Consider the following 19095-nt stretch of genomic DNA (forward strand, 5'->3'; position numbering starts at 1 on the left):
ATCTTGCAGATGAGGGTTTTAGATTGTTGGGGTTTTCAGCACGCAGATTCCTAGGTGTCCTATAGACTGTCTTACCTGTGCACTAGTACTGATGGGATACACGCTCACACATCCAGAGGTGCAGACTTGCCCTTTACTATCCTTAGGACAATTCTCCTTACTGGCACCTCTTCACAGGCTGCGTCCCAGCTCCAGCTTTGGAAGGCAGCTAAAGCTGGTTGTGGGAGGGAGCCCGTGACACTCTCCTGCTGCGGTCGCAGGTTTGTTTTCAGAAGCTGAACAGTGGTGCCCTGCCAAGTTGGATACCTAGCACTGGGAACGCAGATGTGATCGTGCCCAGGGGGATGGTTACGCACTACAAACTGTTTACTTTTCAGTGAAGTGATTTGTTTTATGCTTTGTGGTGGCTCTTCACATTTGCAGGTTAAGTTGGTAGGTGCAGCCTCACTCAGGGAGATCTGACAAACTCATTTCAAAACAAGTTTTTGACATAAAATAATATGAAAAAAAGATGTCTTCATTGTTCAGACAGCGGAAGGAAAATTTCCTATTAAAGGAAGTTATGGAGACAGTTGAATTGCTACAGGATTAATTACCAGAGTTTTAAAGCAATATTTCAGCTGTTTCTAATAACTCATCACCTCCCTCCAGTATCCCAGGGACTCAGGATGGGCAGACACTGTGGTCACAGCTTTGTTTGTTATTTAGACGGAAAAAAAAGCCCCTAGCACTTCAGACTTTCTGCACCCCAAGAATCCTCCTTCCTCTTCCTTCAAAGTTCATCTCAAAACCCACTCACTGCCAAAGCTGTTGCTCCCACCCTCTGTCAACTTCCAAAACCTTTTCCATGACAAAAGCATTCTTTATCTGGCGCTAAAGAGTCCCTGTTATTGTATGTGGCAGCTGTAAATGTCTTGGGCTTAGGCCCGTGAACACGTTGTTGAGGGGCTAGTTGGGACGCGGGTACGCAGAGCATCAGTCACACCCTGGTAACTGCCGGAGCGCACTCCATGGGAAACGTGCCCTGACTGCGGGGAGCTTGTTCCCCAGCGGCTGGGGATGAAGCATGCAAAGGGCTGTTACCACAAAACAGCTGAAGTGTTAGAAGTTCACCACCAGCAAAACTTCCAGCCAGTTGTTGATGTGACCGTATCCTGTTATTGTGCTCCACAGCATAAATCTCAAATATTCAAGCAGGACTTTTATCAGACAAAAAACATAACTTCCAATATAGGTAAAACAATCTTCTGGCATCGGCCTTAAAAAGGAATAGTTCATTATAAACAAGACTGGATTTTGAAACTAACTTCTGAGACAGAGAAGTGACTCTGATGTAATTGTTCTGGCTGTGGATGTAAAATACCAGGTCGGGTTTTGGTCCTCCCAACCCATTGACTGTCTACACAAACACACTTCCCATTAGTGTCTTTTCTGAGATGTGATTCATGGTGAGCTAAAAAAAGGTTCATGTGCAGGTAATGGCCAATATTTATTGGCATGAGGAAAGAGTAGCTGAAAGGACTATTAAACCAAAGCATAATAAACTCTTCCTTCTGGTCAAGGCTCATTAAATTTTTTATTAGTCTTGCCTGCAATTTTCTGTATGTAGGTTTTGCAGATGATCTTCAAGCCGAGCCAAAATATGTATTGTGAATTATTCTGACCTTGCTCAGAACAGCTTTATATGTTTGCATGCGTGCCTGTAAAGAAATGCTTTCTCATAACCCATATCTGAACATTGCCAGATGCATTTGCCACATTGTAAAATACAGAACGTCATTCACCTCTGGGCATTAAAGGCAGCGCTATTTAATGACAGAGATTGAATGTGCTGCCCTGATCACAGTGGGCCATGCCCCAAGTGATCTGTCAGAAGGATTTTATATCACCAACAATGGCCCTAGATTAATCCAAATAAAAAAAAGAAGATGCAACATCACAAACTTTGACACAAACCAAAGTCTAAACTCTGTACGCAGCAGTCCCTTTGCTGCCGTTGCTTTCTGTGCTATACACCGGTTTAGAGTCGCCTCCTGTTACTGTGTGCAGCTTCCCCAACTTCTTGTACAGTGCCATGACGATTATTTGTATTCATACGTACTGCGGTTGCAATCAGAAGACCTAGGGCACTCGGCATTGTAACAATTCAATGGAAAAGATGATTACACCAAAGAACCTATTGAAAATCTGAATGGGAAAGATGGCCTCAGTCTTAGGGCACTAGGCTGGACAGGTGAAACTCCTCTGTTTTAACACTGAACTCCTATGTGATCCTAAAAAGGTCACTGTTAGTTATGGTGCATGTCCCCTACTGAAAAACGGGAATCACAGGAGACTGGAGCAAGAATTAGCAAGTTGAAGATGGGAAGTGTTTTGACACCATAGTTACAGAGGGCTCCTCAGAAGGAATACACAGCCAATGCAAACAGGACCATTTCATGCCTCAAGTTGTTCAGTTACAAATCCTGGAAAGAGATACTGTGAAAAATGGCCGAGTTCAATGTATATTTAGTATTTCACTGCTGGGGTTTTTTTTTTTTGGCAGCTGCTTTGGTGATCAATATTCTGTAGAGCAGGACTGTCACTCCCCCTCAAAGTCACTAGAGTAATGCATGACTCTGCAATCTTCCCAGCACATTGTGTGCTGTGTAGCTTATTAGCAATCACTGCATTCCTTGCTCTTGCATCTCCAGAGCTAAAGCTGAAAAACGTTTTCTTCTGATAAAGGTCAGGGAACAGGCTTATATGCAAACTTTGACATTGAGGTCTTTGTGGGATTTGAACAGCATGTAATCTGAAGTTTAAATTTATTTGTTTGGAGGCAAACTCACTGAAATACTAATACTTTTTTGTCTTGTTTATGCCATTAAGTGTAAAACACTGGTAATTAATCTCTCCATTGGATATCAGACCATGAGAGGAGCAGATATGGTGGTCCTTGAGTACTGAAATTTGATTGATCATTGTAATTAGTGTAAAAAAACACATTCAGAAAGGGAAATAGAAATGACCAGGACTAATGAGGACCTATCCCCTCCCTCCATTTTTCTCTCCGCAGTACCACAAATGGACCCTACCGTGATCTTCTCTCCAGGGCTCTTGTTTCTCAACTAAGGTATTGGATTGTCTTGTTCTAAAATGGGATATCGGTAGCAAACTGAATGTCACAAATTAAGTAAGATATCAGGGTACTGCTGTCCACGTTGGCTTAATTTTGTGAATTCTGGGACTCAGGACATGATTAGGACCTTAAAAAACCCAGCTTCAGCTCCTCCAGCTTGCCTGTTAGCTTTTCCCACACCTGCCACTACTTTTTGTGTCACACTGTTCCACAATGCTTACAGGGAAACACTGACTGCTTTGCAGCTGGGCAGATGGTCAGGAGAGGCATCTCCTCTCGCTTTTATTGATTTTATGGCTGCTTCATATAATTTACTCTTTTGCTATTACTTGACTTGAAACTGCTTGATTGTGCATTCATTAGAGCATTGTAATCCTGCGGTTTCCCATAAAATCTCTTTTCCTCCTTCAGTTCCTTCTGACTGCTTCTTACAACCACCTTCTGCAGTCTTCCATAGACTAGGTGGCAAGGTTGGAAGGGGGCAAGGATCATTTCTGACTCGGTCCTTTATAGGTTGTTCCTATAATACACAGAGCACCCACAGGCTTTGGCCAAATGTCGCTCCATGCAGGGCAATCTTCCCTGCCTCAGTACAAAGCATCTTAGCAGCTGTCCTACCTGAGTAGAATGAGCAAGAACAAAAAATACTGAGACTTTTGCATTCATTTCTTTGTCCCATACAAATAAGATTTTCACCTGCAGTTTGGCTGTATCATGTCATGAACTTGCATGTTCTCATGGAGGTGGCCGGCTCTGAACAGTGGGCTGAGAGGTCCTTGAGCAAGCCCTGAATGCTGCAGCAAGGTGGGGCGACACTTGGGCAACGTAGACTCCACTGCAATATTTGCAGAACATCAGCAGGAGACATGCATCCAACCCGTCTAATGGAAGCACCTACGCTGTACCCTGAATTTTATCCATCTACAAAGCAATCTTTTAAAACTCAGAAGCCATACGGTCTGTGCGGCCAATGGACAGAGGTAAGTGCCTTTGAAAACCTCCAGAGGCACCTAAATTGGGTACCTAAACTTAGACAGGCTTTCCCATTGGAGACCTACAACAGCACCCAGCTCTCCAGTGACTCCAGTGACTCGCCAGGGAAACCCGGCCTATAATGGTCATTAATTGTTGTACTAAGTTTTGGAAATTTCGGGTGTAGGTCAGTTGCCTAAATTACCCAGACTAAACCTCATCTAGAATCTCAGTAACCATGAGACCAAGGGCCAATTTGCCCCAGGTAGGTACAATTTACCGCTCCGCCTCCCATCTGCATTATCTGTTTTAAACTCTGCTGCAGTGTAAATGTAGCACGCTGTTAATATTTGATGCTTGACACCCGTAAGGTGGCTGCAGATCAGCAGTGGGTGACTCCCACCGTTTCATTAATGGGGTCTGTTACAATGATTCAGGATGATTATACACACCACAAGATCTTTATTATTATCTATTATTTATTATTACCTCATAACCTAAAGCTGCATCTAGCTACATAGAACATATTTAGTTAAATAATTGTTTGAAATTTCTTCACAGTATGAAAAATAAAAAAGCCATCTGTAAGTAGGACATGGAACCAGTGATGGGTTCAAATGGTTATCTGAACTAATGAACAGAAATCCGGGTTTCCAATACTTTGTCATATCTCTGACATATATGTCACCAGGGTGTTTGACCCTGAATACCTCAGTTTCTCTGAAAAAAAAGGTTGTATCTCTTATGATATTGTGACTCTTAATTGACTAATATTTTCAAAGCACTTTGTGCTGCTCAGATGAAAGGCTTTTCTAAATGCGAAGTATTATTACATGTTAAGTTCATGTCTGGAGTAAAGTTTTTAAAACAAACCAGATGAAAAGCAGAATTAAGAGTGGAAATGCTTATCCAGCCATTAATTACTTCACATCAGAGAGTGGGCAGAGGGTCTCCTTTTATGTTGTTTATTTCAAACAAACAACTCTGGGAATCTCCTGTGGAAATGAAATGCAAAAACCAAAACCCTTTCATGGGTATTTTTGGTTTATCTCCACATGAATCTTAAATTCATCATGTGGAGAGAATGTGGAACACATTTTTTCCCCCGTATACGCTCACTTTCCCACAATGAATAAAATCCGTTTTCTTGCACAGTTTGTCTGCTTGTTCACCCAAGGGTAACAAAATAACCAGAAAGCAGGAACACCCTGTCCCTGAACCCTGCTGAAAACTAAATAAATAAATAAAAGAAAAAGAGGGATGACTCGGAGGGTTCCCAGGCAAACCTGCCGTATTTAACATCGTGTATATAGTGACCACAACACAGGAGCCCCAGAGCTCCTAATTCCTTAGCTATTGCTCAGCAGTGAGTAATAAGCCCTCACTTAAGTGACTCACACAGGCTCCGAAATGCAGCTGAGCATCTGGCAGTAAACATCCAGGTTTTAGAAAATGTGAGTGGGAAGGGGATGATTTCTGGTATCTGCCTGTATGTGAACGGGGGAGATGCCTGGCACGCTGTGAGGGTCATTGTGCGCTTCGGTTACAGCTGTTGGTACGCAGAGTGCCATACCAGAGGTTCCCAGCACATTCAGTACTCCAAAGGAATTTTTCTTCTGTATTTTCTCTTTTCTTCCACCCTCCTTACAGCACACATGTAGACCTCACTCTTTTTCAGATTTAATCCTTGCATTACCAAGATCTCATTTCTAGAGATACAACATCTAACCAGGAGTTAGCTGTCAGCTGAAACGCTTCTCTCACTACAGGGAAAGTTTAGCTTTTCCCAATGAATACTGGTGTGAAATACACAGCAGAGGAGGCAGCTGGCTTCAGCAAGAGGAGAATAAACTTTGCTGTAACTCAGTTTCTAAACTGTAGTGAACAAGGCACGTAAACCAGGCCTGTCACAACTGGTGTCTAATGATTAATCCTAATCAATTTTGTCTGTTTAAATACTAGACAGCAGCTCGAAAATACGCCCCCATGCTTTAGGATGAGAGGAGTAAGGCACTTCCCAGCTGGTGATTCACCATCTCTTAAAGCCTTAGCTTAGGATGGAAGAAAGTGCCCTCTGGAGACATCTTTCTCTCTTCGCTCAAGATTAGACTCTGTTTGCCTAGCTTAGACCAGCCGTCCTCTTTTCAGTGGTTTAGCAACATCTAATGTCTTCGGAGCATTTTATATGGTTTTGGGCTTCAAAAGATCCTTCGTTCATTTTCTTGTTACACAAAGTTTAACTACAGCACATTGGCAATTTGACACTTGAGCAGGTGATAATTTGTCTTATGATAACGAGACGGTAACACTTTCCTCTTCTTCGTTCTAGTGGTTTGGTTTTGAAAATTTGTTCCAATAACACTCCATTGCTCACTGCTCTGAACTCTTATATATTCTGCTAATCAAATGTCAAAGCTGAGGAGGGTGCGTAGTTGCCCATGGCCATGTTGACATTCACAACTGTTTCAGTGAAATATCTGCTAGTGCATAATTCGAACAAATACTCCACCCACATGCTGCTGCTAGATGCATGATTTATCTTGTGGAAATATTTTGATCTTAGCAAGTCTTCAGATTTTAGAGACGATCTATAATTTGTACGCTTTGAACTTGGCATGTCTCTCTACCTTTCTCCCCCGCTACTCCTTCCATTGCTGGCTGTAGTGATGTTGGGATACAGACAAATAGTTTCACATCAGTTTCGATAGGAGTTTTGGACATGACGATATTTTGACATCAGATTGCTTTTTAGGATTCTACAGGAGTGTTTCCTCATTTAAGAACCAATCTCTGCTGATCGCAGACCCCTCTGTATTGGTGACAAGTTGCCTCCACTCAGCCCTGGAGAATCAGCTTATTCATCAGCATTGCACATGCCAACAGTTGTCAATGGTGGTAGCCTGAGCTCCCTGGGGGTGGACCTTCGGCTTGCTGTATCGTCCCCTCCTATTCCATAAGTAACACAAATTAGTTCATCATTTAAGATTCACTAAGGCATAAGTTAGCCCTTTTGCCCTGTTCACCATGACAATGGTCTATGTTTTCCCCACGTAGCAGATGGCAATTCATAAAGCATTAACTTTCACTTGTGGTATTTTCCGTGCATTGAAAATGCTTTTGGAAGCCTCCGAGGCATCTGCCTGGCCCCAGTAGCCCGTATGGATGCACTGGCAGCCTTTGCACACACATTACAGCTACAAGTAATGAGTCTTCTTACTTTGCCTACTTATTCATTCATCCCCTGCACAATGTCAGAATTCCCCACTGTGATGTAAAGAAAGTCTATTTGCCAAAAAAAAAAAAAAAACAACCAAAAAACCCCAACCCCATGTCTGCCTGGTACAGTGTTATGACTGCTGTTTCCTCTCCTTCCCTTGAAAAAAAACCTGACACACTAGGTCTGGCGACTTGTGCTGCAGAAGTTTACAACATCAGCAGAGCCAGCTGTCCACCCCTGTGCCAGAAGTGAATTCCTCAAAGAGCCAGCAGTAGTGAAGATCCGCCCAGTTGCCAGCAGCTTCAGCGCAAAGTCTACCTTCAGCTGGAGCTTGGCAGACCACGATTTTTAATGATAGGCAGCAGTTCTGATTAGAAAATGAACACATGAAGATTCCTTCCCACAGTTGGCTCAGGCATCTAGACTCCGTGACATGAAGTATATTACTTAAACTGTGTTATGTCCCCTCAGCAGCATATCTGAGAGAGATTTCGCAGGTGACTATCTACATTAATTGACTTCTAGAACTGCAAGCTTTCCTGCACTTCTATTCAACAGCCTTTTAAAGTACTAATTTCCTATTTTCTGGTTTTCTTGTCTCTGTAATAAATACGTATTTATAGCTACAAGCATTCAGGAAAAATGCTATGTGTTTGGAACGAAGTGATCAAGTCAGTGATGCAAGTCTCCTAAACTTCTGCTAGTGTAAATAAGAAAAATGCTGATGTCAAGAAAAGCTACAATGATTTATATCAGTCAAAGCTATCAGCTCATTGACTTAAAAATGTTTGTCCTGATTTGTTTTAAGAGACATAAGAGTCTCAAAGTGTCCTAAAGTCAGACCCAGAGGCTTTTTGGAAGATTGTCTTGGAGGTTATAGAACTGATTGAAGACTTGATGAACAGATAAAATTTTTTGTAAACCTTTGATTTGCCAAAAAATAGTGCTTAATGAGAAAACCAGCAAACAGTTTTGCTTTGCTTATGTAAATAGTATGCTTTTACGCTACATGATTTAAGAAGCCTGTCAATTTTTTTTTTTTTCGTTTATCATTGCGTAGGACACTGCAAAACATTTATGCTGACATTACACACAGGTTTTTTTTAAATGGCAGCAAGATTGAGAGCTCTGCTCCAGGTACGAGAGCGTGCCAGCGGCTGAGTACATCTGCACCTATTCAATGCGCAGCTGACCTTTCAAACTACTTCTCACTTTCAGCTGTTTACTTCTCTTATCAGTGCTGTATCTCATCCGTATACCTGTGAAAAGCTCTGTCATGTGCAACTGGGTGCACAGCAAAGTTCAGCAGGAGGCTGCTGCCCTCTGCGAACTGGTTATTGCTTAGAAATTTCATGCGGGCATTTTCCCCTTGCCAAAGAGCTTAAAGAAAGTACATTTTCAGATACAGTGCTTAACAAGATGATTTTACTAGGTGGCAGTGGTTGCAACTTCACTTGATAGCTACTGATTGTTCATTGCAGAACTAATATAATTATACAGAGGCCAGTTGAGTTAAAGTGGATTTCTAAAAGGGCCTTGTACCATACTGGCACCAGTTTCTCCAAGAGGCTGAGAAACCTTCCAGGCTGGAAGATGAATTCTTCCAGTGCTTACTCTTCCTACAGTTCATGTTGGAGACCTGCCCGCTGAGGAAGATATCCTTTGGGATAGGGGTGAGTATAAAGAGTAATACATATATATAGCACTTGGAAAATGCTCCACCTAACATTAAAAAGGCTTGTCTTCTAGGAATAAGGTTCAAAAAATGAACTGCCTGGTTGTAGAGAGAAGGGTGAAGAAATGCTTTGCATGCAGGCATGGAGGTTTCTTCATGATATTTTCTCTTTCATGGTATCCAGATTTACTTAGCTCTGCAGGTATTTTCATAACGTTCCTTTATTTGCAACCTGTCTTATTTTCTCATTTTGCAGTATTCAAAAACAGCTTTTTTTAAAACCCACCTTTTCACACACATAAGTAAAACATTTAAAAATCACATAGGCAGAGAAGCCAATGAATACATTTATCAAGTATAAATTATCGTTTCTTATTAAAAGCTTCTCACACTGTCTTGTCCTTTCATCATACAGACTCATACTGCCCTAGAAGCCTTAGGAAAGTCAGAACATGACCTAAAATAATTAGAATGATAGACTGGTTTTGGTTGGAAGGGACCTTTAGGGATCATCGAGTCCAACCCCCTGCAGTGAGCAGGGACACCCTCAGCTAGACCAGGTTGCTCAGAGCCCCGGCCAGCCTGACCTGGAATGTTTCCAGGGATGGGGCATCTGCCACCTCTGGGCAACCTGGGCCAGCACTTCACCACCCTTGTTGTAAAAATTTTCTTCCTTATATCCAGTCTGAAACTATTGAACTACTAAGGTCAAGTGCTACTTGCAATTTTGCACAATTGAAAAAGATTTTTCAGAGATGTGTTATACTCACTTTTGTGGCCGTAAATCGTTATTAAAACCTCCTTTGACCGAACTCTGGTACGATGATAAATATTTTCTCGCTTTAAAGCCAGAGAGGACTGTTAAAACTTTGGTTACTGTGATTTGTTAAACTTGCTGCATATCAGCTCTACATGTATGTGTTCCCATGCCATGACAAATGTGAGCTACTGAGAAGCTGGTTAACCCAACGCCTGTGTGCTTAGTGCAGTCAGGCTGAAGGTAGTCCGGATCACTGTAGTGTACTTTCACTTGTAATTAGGGTTCCTCAAACTGCCTTCACAGCAGCAGCGAGGGAGGATGCGCGTGGGTGGATCAGCTGAAACAGTAATTTTACCCCTCAGTAACTTGTATAAAAGCTTTTGTTCGTAAGCCTGAGTCTTTGATCACCTCCTTGACTTCTTTTATATCACAAGGCATTATCAGGATATCTTATCTTTTTTTGTGAGATGCAAAGTCTCACTCAGCATCATTTTAATGAATCTGTATTGTTAATGCAATCTCTTAGTAGCACAAAGTTTTCTAGCAAAAATAAGGGTGCAGGTCATACTTAGGGCACATCATTACTACTTGTGCTCCTTTAAATAACAAACTGACTTCTGAGGAAAAAGAATACCCACCTCCTTGTTGTCATTGATACCTTTGTTTAGACACATGTGATGTTACTTAAAAATAGTATCGTCATGCCAGATGTAAAAATGTGCTCTTGCACTGTACAGAAAATTATTTTTCTATTAAACAAATGACTAAAATTTATAGCAGTATTCTAGTCCTGTTGAAACCTACTGTAAAACCCATGACACCTTCTATGGGAGGAAGATCAAAGGCTATGCCTATGAAAAAAATCAGTTTTAAAATAAATCAGAATTATAATACTGTGTAACACTATAAACTGATTCTGTCTAGTAGAAATTCAGATATTAAATAGTGCATTGTCTTTGCTCTTCTGCCCATTTCTCCTCATGAATTTGGATCCTGAGGATCATGTGTGTGCACTACAGGGTTAACGTACTGCTTTGGACATCAGTAAGATGGCAGGAAAACAACAACAAAAAAGCCAACATTCATTTTAGAGAGGACAGGAGAATTTACTGACTGAAGCATATTCATCTCAATGCTCATTTTTCATTTTAAGAGGTGTAAGTATAAACTGCCATCATTATCACTTAAAACTAGCCAAAGCCAGGAAAGAGGTCCAAAGGTCTGATTAAGGCCTTAATTGCACAACTGCAGATGGTTTTTGTCTGGATGACAGTGTAGTCTCTCCCTGCTGAAGAATAACATCATGAAAGTGTATGTCAAGGAAGTAAACTGTGACAAAGGGAGCCTAGTGATAGATGACAATGTAAGCAACGGACTGACAGCCAGGATGTATGGATCCTGCTCCCAGCTCCGTCACTGTCTGAGTATGTGACCATGAACAAGAATCCCCTCCATGTCCCTCCATCTGTAACGTGTGTGAGAAAATACAGAGTTAGCTTATATGAAAAAACAAAAAGGACTTTGAGCTTTGCTGCATGGGACAGGCTGCAGTAATAAAGATTTTTAAGACCAGAGAGGATCCCATTGCAGGGTTCTGCTATTTTAGCATGGCGTGCGATCATCTGTGATGTTTTGACTGTAACCTTACATCTTGTATTTGTTAGAGGTCAACAGAAGAGTTCTGGAGCTGCTGCATCTGGAGCAGACTTCTGTGAATCCTTGTGGATTAAACATCAAGTATATAATTGCTTGCAGTTGCGAAAGGCTGGCGTGATGATCCCTGTGGTGCCTTCAAATCCCATGGTCTGACCCAGTTTGATACCCTGTATTGAGCCCATAACTTCTAACTGAGCTAAAGCATACCTTTATAATGTATATATTTTACTATAGATACATTACCCTACAAAAGTTCTCTTTCCATATATGTATGCATATATATACATACATTATGGACAGCAATATGACCAAGAATCATAGAATCATAGAATGCCCTGAGCTGGAAGGGACCCACAAGGATCATCATGTCCAACTCCTGTCCCTGCACAGGACACCCCGAATTCACACCGTGTCTCTGACGGCCTTGTCCAAGTGCTCCTTGAATATCACCAGCCTTGGTGCCGTGATGCCTCCCTGGGGAGCCTGTTCCAGGGCCCCACCACCCTCTGGGGGAAGAACCTTTTCCTAACACCCAGCCTAACCCTCCCCTGGCACATCTCCCTGCCATTCCCTCGGGTCCTGTCATCGGTCACCAGAGAGAAGAGATCAGCACCTGATCAGAAGAGCAGTCTAAATGTTACAGCAGATGGAAATGTTGTATCACCTCCTGCATGGGGAGCTCACCACAGCTATCTGTGATCCTGCTGGCTCCAGACTCCTCGGTAGCACTTATTGTTTTTCTTGCCACTGTTTGTTGAACAGAGGGGTCCAGATCAAAACTCACGGAACTCACGGCCCCTGTTGTGCTTCTTGTGTCACGATGGACTTAAATTAACAGTCTGCGTGAACAGATAGTATATAGTCTCTGTAAAATCTAATAAACCAGGAGACACATGGCTGCACAATGCCAAGAATTCTCAAGGTATGTGGTTTGAAAACCACTACAATGTACATTTATAACTGAAGCTCAATTCATTTCCTGAGAGAAAAGATAATGCCACAGAAGAATAGGCAGTATAAGGTCCCTCTTTCTATGTTAGAGATTCATTCTCTGGTAAGTTTAAAGAGTATTTCTTTGGCATTCTCTTAGATGCCAAACTGTCAAATGCAAGGCCACAGCACAAAGAAGTTTCTTAAATTACTGGAGGAATAAATTAGCTCTTATGACACGCTTTGAAACTTCAGTTGCATTCTGTAGCAAGCCGCAAATCCCCAAGTGTATATAGAATCCCACTCCACAAACCATTGTTTCCTTCCTGCTGCTGAAAAATAGCTTAAATAAAATTGTAAGAGCTCAGTGCTGAATATAAGCATGCATTTCATTGCTTTTATAGCTTTCTTTTGTAACAGTCTTTCTAGTTTTTTAATCAGAATTTAATCGTAGCTTCAATCAAATTTGCCTTCAACTTGCAGGTTAGGCAAAGTGCATTCATGTGCATCTGACAGCAAGCAAACTGCATCTTGGAGATAAAGAATCTAAATCAAATTCAAGCTTTATTTTGCAGTGCCAGGTAAATTTTAGAAACCCAGCATTTGTAATTTGTTTCTCACTAAGCTGCAAAAAATCAGTTTGATGGCTATTGTCAGCCAATAGGAGGTAAAAGACGAGAAGTCCCCTGGCAAGGCGCTACTCAGTGTCTGCACAACAGCATGGAGACAATTCATGGCTGCAGAGAAAACCTTATTTTTACTTTTATAAATGTACATCCCTCCTCTGAGAAGAATATAAGCTAGAATTTTAAAATGTAGAAAATAAAATATGTGAAAGAGTCCATACAGTAACAATAAGACAGGCTGAGAGAGCTGGGGTTGTTCAGCCTGGAGAAGAGAAGGCTGCGGGGAGACCTTAATGCGGCCTGCCGGTACTTAAAGGGGGACTATAGGAAGGGTGGGGGCAACCTCTTTAGCAAGGCCTGTTGTGACAGGGCAAGGGGTGATGGTTTTAAACTACAGGAGGATAGATTTAGACTGGATATAAGGAAAAGATTTTTTATAATGTGAGTGGTGAAGCACTGGCCCAGGTTGCCCAGAGGTGGCAGATGCCCCATCCCTGGAAACATTCCAGGTCAGGCTGGCCGGGGCTCTGAGCAACCTGATCTAGCTGAGGGTGTCCCTGCTCACTGCAGGGGGTTGGACTCGATGGTCCCTAGAGGTCCCTTCCCTCTAAAAGTCAAAAGCATATATATGTGTGTATATCTCTCTGTATATATATCTTCCTGTGGCAGTGTGGGTATAAACCAAAAATGTTCAAAAAGCTGTGAGCTTTTTAAAAATAACCCTTCTGAAAGCCTTGTCCTACATCCTCAGCGGCCAATAGTGGGACATCCTGTATGCAGCCATTTCTGGAGCCCATTTAGAAATTAGATACTACAGATACAGCAGTTCCCTCCCTCCCCACCTGTTTGCCAGTCCATTGTGGAAGGGGTGTGCTGGAATTCCCACCTTTGCTGTTTGACCTGTCCTGTAGCCCCAGGCTAGCGATGTCTCTCTTCCCCTTCCTGGATTTGTCCCTCTTGCACATACAGACCATAAACTTCTGAGGGGTTACTGTGCAAGGCCACTGATGTATCTCCAGGCGCTCTTGAAATTGAGATAATGACTCTATCAACTCAGGGCCAGGAAAAGAAAACAGACTTCTCTTCTGACAGTTCACACTCAGCTCTATGGTCTTGTCATGACCCTCCATCCAGTGCTGATGGGTAGATAGACATGCAAAGTTGAGATTTATATGATAACTCCCTCCCAGGGATACGGTGGAAGTTGTGCCCCCAGCCAGAGGCTGAACCAACAACTCAGGGAGCTTTCTCAATTTCGGTTGCTGCTTTGGGACATCATTGCCTGACAAGCTCCAAAGCAAGCTCCAAAGCCCTTTTATTTTGTTGTGCTTTGGAACAGTATTAGGCAGGAAAAGCTGATTTACTCTTGAGAAAACTGTGTGAAATCCTTTGACAATAATGAGTTAATTTTGTTAGCTCACCGTGTGCTAGTTTATGGCCATTCCCAGTAAAAAAAAAAAAGGTGTTCTGCTCACGTTCATACAAAAAGAGGCCGTGATTCACGAGTTCTCAAAGAACGTTAAGAGGCAGAATAAAATTCCAGTATTGTTTAGTAAATTGGAGCCCAGCCGACAGAGGTGTCACAGTTACCTTCACTCGCTCAGGTCCAATGTCAAGAAATAACAGTTCCCTGCACCGTTCAGGAACAGACCAAAGCCCTCAGCCTGGCCAGCAGTCACGTGCTGTGGGAAAGGCCTTTTAATGTCTTATTTCCTCCTCCTACAGCTTCCCTGCCTTTTATCAAGCAAACACGGACCATAAATTTGTTGTTCATTATTGGTGTCTGCCTGCCATGGTAGCTGTGCTGATATCTGCGCTTTTGCATCTTGTCTTTAATAGTAGTTAGTCATTTACTTGTCCTCTGACACAAAATTAAGTAAGGTCGACCAGAAGGTTTAGAGGATTAAGAGGTGCAGCCTCCATGGTTTGTAGATACAGAAGCCAGAAATGTCCTGCCCTTCTCTCAGACAGCGACGTGTATCCTCAGTATTTGCTACAGATGAGTAAATTTAAGCAATCAGTTCTGCAAAAGACTCAATAAAAGTTATTCTTGCTTGGATTGATCTAAAGATTCAAATCTATTTCAGACAAAATTTTGGACCTTCTGTTTTTAAATGTATTATATTTAGTAAATCAGACCCAAAAGTAAATTCACACAGTGACAAATTATTAGAAAATCTGTCCTCTGTAAATTATTTTCTTATAATGGATTTTTTTAAATTCAAAATGGAGACTAGTTAGGGTTTCAGCATCATGGAGAAACTGGAACACTTCTGTAGAAATGAAAACACCCTGTGCTAACACCCATTTTCATCAGTAAAACATTATTACTGTAAAAAAAAAAGTTGTTTTCACTAGATAATACTTAATGTTTTACACTTTTATGGGCCTTTCTGTATTTCCAAAAAGTTGGAAATTTACTCCATTGCATGTCTGAAATCCTCCCAAATTATTTGTTCCGCCTACTTACAGTGACATAACAACATATCCAGCCCTGAAATTCTCTTTCCCTCTTTCTCCATTCTTGTGGGGCTTGTGTATGTGTCCAGCTGTCACTATGCACAGAAGAAATAATATTCAATGTGCAAGGAAATCTTTTCTGCCTACAGATACTGGGTTAAAAATATCAAAATACTTTGTGAAAAATTTGCTTTGGCTACGTTTCCGGTTGCAGTGTAGTATTTTTTTAAATACTGTCTCTGTGTTGTTCAGAGTAGAGCTTTTCCTTTATGAAGGAGGCAGCGATGAAGCCCATGCCTCACCTCCCAGGTATTTTCATAACGCCATAATGCATGATGGTTTTGGCTCCAGACAATTCAAGATGCTAAAGCTACTAGTTAGCGAACTACTTCAAACAAAACTAACTGTCTCTCTTTCTGCTGTTCGTAGCAGAGGTGACAAGCATGTGGTCCCCAAAGAGAACTTCTGCATGTAGTCTAAAAGAGTTTTAAGTTCCCTCTTAGACATACACAGTCAAATTATGCTGCAGTTCTGTCCTTCTCTAGGGCATTTTCAACACAAAATTGCAGGCTGCTTTTTCCAAGGAGAGGCACGCTTACAAATTGGGCAAAGTGAACTTCACTTTGAGATTTATTCTGAGTTTTGTAAGAAAGCACTAGATGGTGGAATTAGGTCCTGCAAGTACGAAGGGCTTGTCTAGAATCTCGAAGGAGCAGTAATTGCATTTGCTCTGAGCCTGAAGAAGGACACCTATTGCTAGGAGAGCTGATGCTACTGCATGAGACACTTCTCAGCTGTGCAAAGCAGCCTCATTGTGCAGGCTCTCAGCTTGGCACTTTTTAGTCTATCAGGTAAATCTCCTCAAACAACTTAATGGTACTCTTTTGCAAAGCAGTCAGGGAAGTTTCTCCTCTTTTTTTATCTTTGCTCACCAGGAGTGGCTCAAGAAACCAGAGGTTTAGTGTTATGGACTCTCCTACAAACAGCAGTGTCAAATGTCCTGTCAAATGGCCATGACTGCCACAACGACAGCAAAATTTACAGCAAGCCTGGGGAGGGGTGGAGAATAACTCAAATTTAGGCTGGCTAAGACCAACATGGCTGGTGAGGGTAGGAAAGCTTTGAAGAGCTGGTGAGATGTTGACTTTGTTTTTGTTCAAAGTGACCCTCACAATTCTCAATTCTCAAGCTGATGTAAAATCTCAAGATTTTTCCAATTTATAGCTATGCATAAAAGCAATAATAATGGCACATTCCTTCTTGTGTCTTCCATGCACTAAGAACCTCCCTAATCATAATCTGGCCTCAGTGATGAACATATTCCTTACCCCCGCTGTCTGGGTCTCCCCAGCTGTGCATCTCCATTTATGGCCAATTTCTGATATTTGAAAGGAAAGGGAGAAAAAAAAAGACCAGACAACCCACCTCACTCTCAGAAAGTATCTGACGGGGGGGGGAGTTTTCTTCCCAATGGTTCTAGTAGTTATTTAGTGGCCACAGTCCGCAAGTATCAGGTTTGAATATAATCATTGTCTTAGAGCAGAGGCGTGAATATCCTGGGCATGCTGAGGGCAATGCATGAAGCCTTATGCTCTTTAGGGAGAAATCATAAGGTTATGGAATTGAACTGAAATAGTTATTCTATTCTGTGGAGTGCTTATAAAATGCCACGGCAGCACAGCTGAGGGACATGATGAGTGCACAGCAGACCTCTTCTAATTAACAACTTGCACTCTGCAGTCCATTCTTTTCTGCACAGCCTCTGTCATTTATCCTCCAAAATGTGAAAGCATATTCAAAAACGCATCTGCTGACAGCAGGACAAATGGAAGGAGAAGCCGGAGACCATCCCTCACCCAGAGCAGGCCGGAGCTTCGCGATGGGGGCGCAGGTCCGGGAGCGGGGTTGATCTGAAGATGGACTTGAATGTGAATCTTCTACTTTTTGGGGGAGTAATCCGGGCATGGGGTTTTTATATGAGAAGTGATAGTAGTAATGGTAACATCAGCATTTGAAAGGACAAAAGAGCTCATTTATTTGAAAAAATCGATGCAGGGACCTATGTTCTTCAGTGAATAGGATATAGAGATTACAATATATTAAAATATATGTAATATACATAGTATATACACTATATATGCAGTATAGCATATATATAGATTTTGGTGGGCGGCTGGAGCGCCTAACTGCGGGCAGCCGCTCTCGCCCCAGAAGGAGGGGTGTCTGCCGAGCCCTTCCCGAGGACCAGCAGCCCCTCCGAGCAGCTCGCCCCTCGCCCCCCGCCGGCCCCTTGCCCAGGACCCCACAGCCGGGCGCTGCCGCCGGGGCGGACCGCGCTCCCCTCGGTCCGGGGCCGGCCTTTCCTCTCAGGGTGCCCTTGGTTAGGGGGAAAATGCAAGGCCGAGAGGGGAGACGCGAGGCGGCGGCGGGGCGAGGGGCTGCCTCAGGCCCCGCGATGGCGGGAGGGCTCCCCCCAGCCGAGCAAGCCCCCTCACGTCCCCTCCGGCCGGCCGCGCTGCGGGGCGGCGCGGGCCCGCTCGCTCTCCCCGGCGGAGGCGGGGCCACAGCCGGCGCCCCCTTCCCTCAGCCGCCGGCCGAGCCTTAACAGGTAGCGGAGGAGGCGCGACCGCCGCGGGGCGGAGGCGGGATCCGCTTCCCGGGTTTCCTTTCGCTTCGGCGGGGACAGTCGCGCCGTGAGGGGCCGGGGCGGGCGCACCTGGCCGGGGCGGGCCCGCCCTTCCCTTCCCGCCCCGCCCGCCGCCCCTCGCCGCTACGGCCGCCTCCGCCCGAGCAGCCGCGGCGGGGCGATGGTGATGATGATGATGATGATGGTGCCGGTGTGTGGCGGGGCGGGCGGCCGCCTGCTGCGGATGGCAGGGGCCGGCCGGAGGCCGCTTCTCCTCAGCCTCAGGCGGGGCTGCAGCTGCCAGGCCGGGGGGAGCCCGGCCGCCCGCGCTGGGGCCCTGGCCGTCAAAAAGCGAGGCTACGACATCACCAGGAACCCCCACCTCAACAAGGTCGGTGCCGCTGGGGGCCTGTTTTCCAGGGCCGTGGGCGGCCTGGGTGAGAGGGAGGGGAGAGGGGCTCGGCGGCGGCCTCGCCGAGGCGGGGGAAGGCGCTCGGCGGGGGTCGCAGGTGTCCCGCGCTGTATTTCAGCAGCCTTGCCCATGTCTGTCCCCAGCGTGCAGCCAAAGCAAAGCCCCCCAAACCTCCCGAAGCGGGGCGAAGCGCCAGGGCGAGTGGTCGCGCCTTGGCCTGACAGAGCACAGGGTGAGTTTTATGAGTGTCCGGCTGCTGGCTGGGCATCGGCGGCGTCCTTCGGAGCCTGGCTCCCTGCCGTCCACTGGAAGAGCCCGCGTAGGGCAGGAGTGCCTTTGGCAAGAACCTGAAGCCGTTTGCCCATAATCTCAAACTAAAGCGGCAGGAGAAATCATAGCCTCCCCCAAAAATCCAATACCAAAACCTGGGGTATTTTGATATACCTTGTATTACACGTGTAAATTGGAATTGGTCATTTATGCCTTCATGTTAAAACAAGCATGTGTGGTTGTTCTTGTTGCAAAGCTTCCTTCCGTAGTATACCCATAGCAACATGCGTTCTGGTACCTAAACATCATGTTTTGACCAGATGAAGATGTCTTTGCTCTAAATATTGAGCAAACCTCAACATCTGAAAAA

The 19095-nt window shown here is 44.0% G+C and overlaps 2 protein-coding genes across 3 annotated transcripts in view; one reads left to right on the forward strand and one right to left on the reverse strand.

Moving 5' to 3' along the window:
* PRSS23 (serine protease 23) overlaps positions 1-19095 on the reverse strand; it is a 289202-nt gene that overhangs the window by 43442 nt on the left and 226665 nt on the right. The window lies entirely within an intron of this gene.
* ME3 (malic enzyme 3) overlaps positions 18024-19095 on the forward strand; it is a 130839-nt gene continuing 129767 nt past the window's right edge. Inside the window, exon 1 of one of the 2 annotated variants that reach the window (XM_064441405.1) lies at positions 18024-18434. In XM_064441405.1, the coding sequence (XP_064297475.1) occupies positions 18225-18434 (210 nt within the window). In that variant the 5' untranslated portion in view covers positions 18024-18224. The remainder of the gene's footprint in view (positions 18435-19095) is intronic. The other variant, XM_064441404.1, reaches the window with a different exon arrangement.

This window comes from Phalacrocorax carbo, chromosome 1 (genome assembly GCF_963921805.1).
Source record: "Phalacrocorax carbo chromosome 1, bPhaCar2.1, whole genome shotgun sequence".
Lineage (NCBI taxonomy): Eukaryota > Metazoa > Chordata > Aves > Suliformes > Phalacrocoracidae > Phalacrocorax > Phalacrocorax carbo.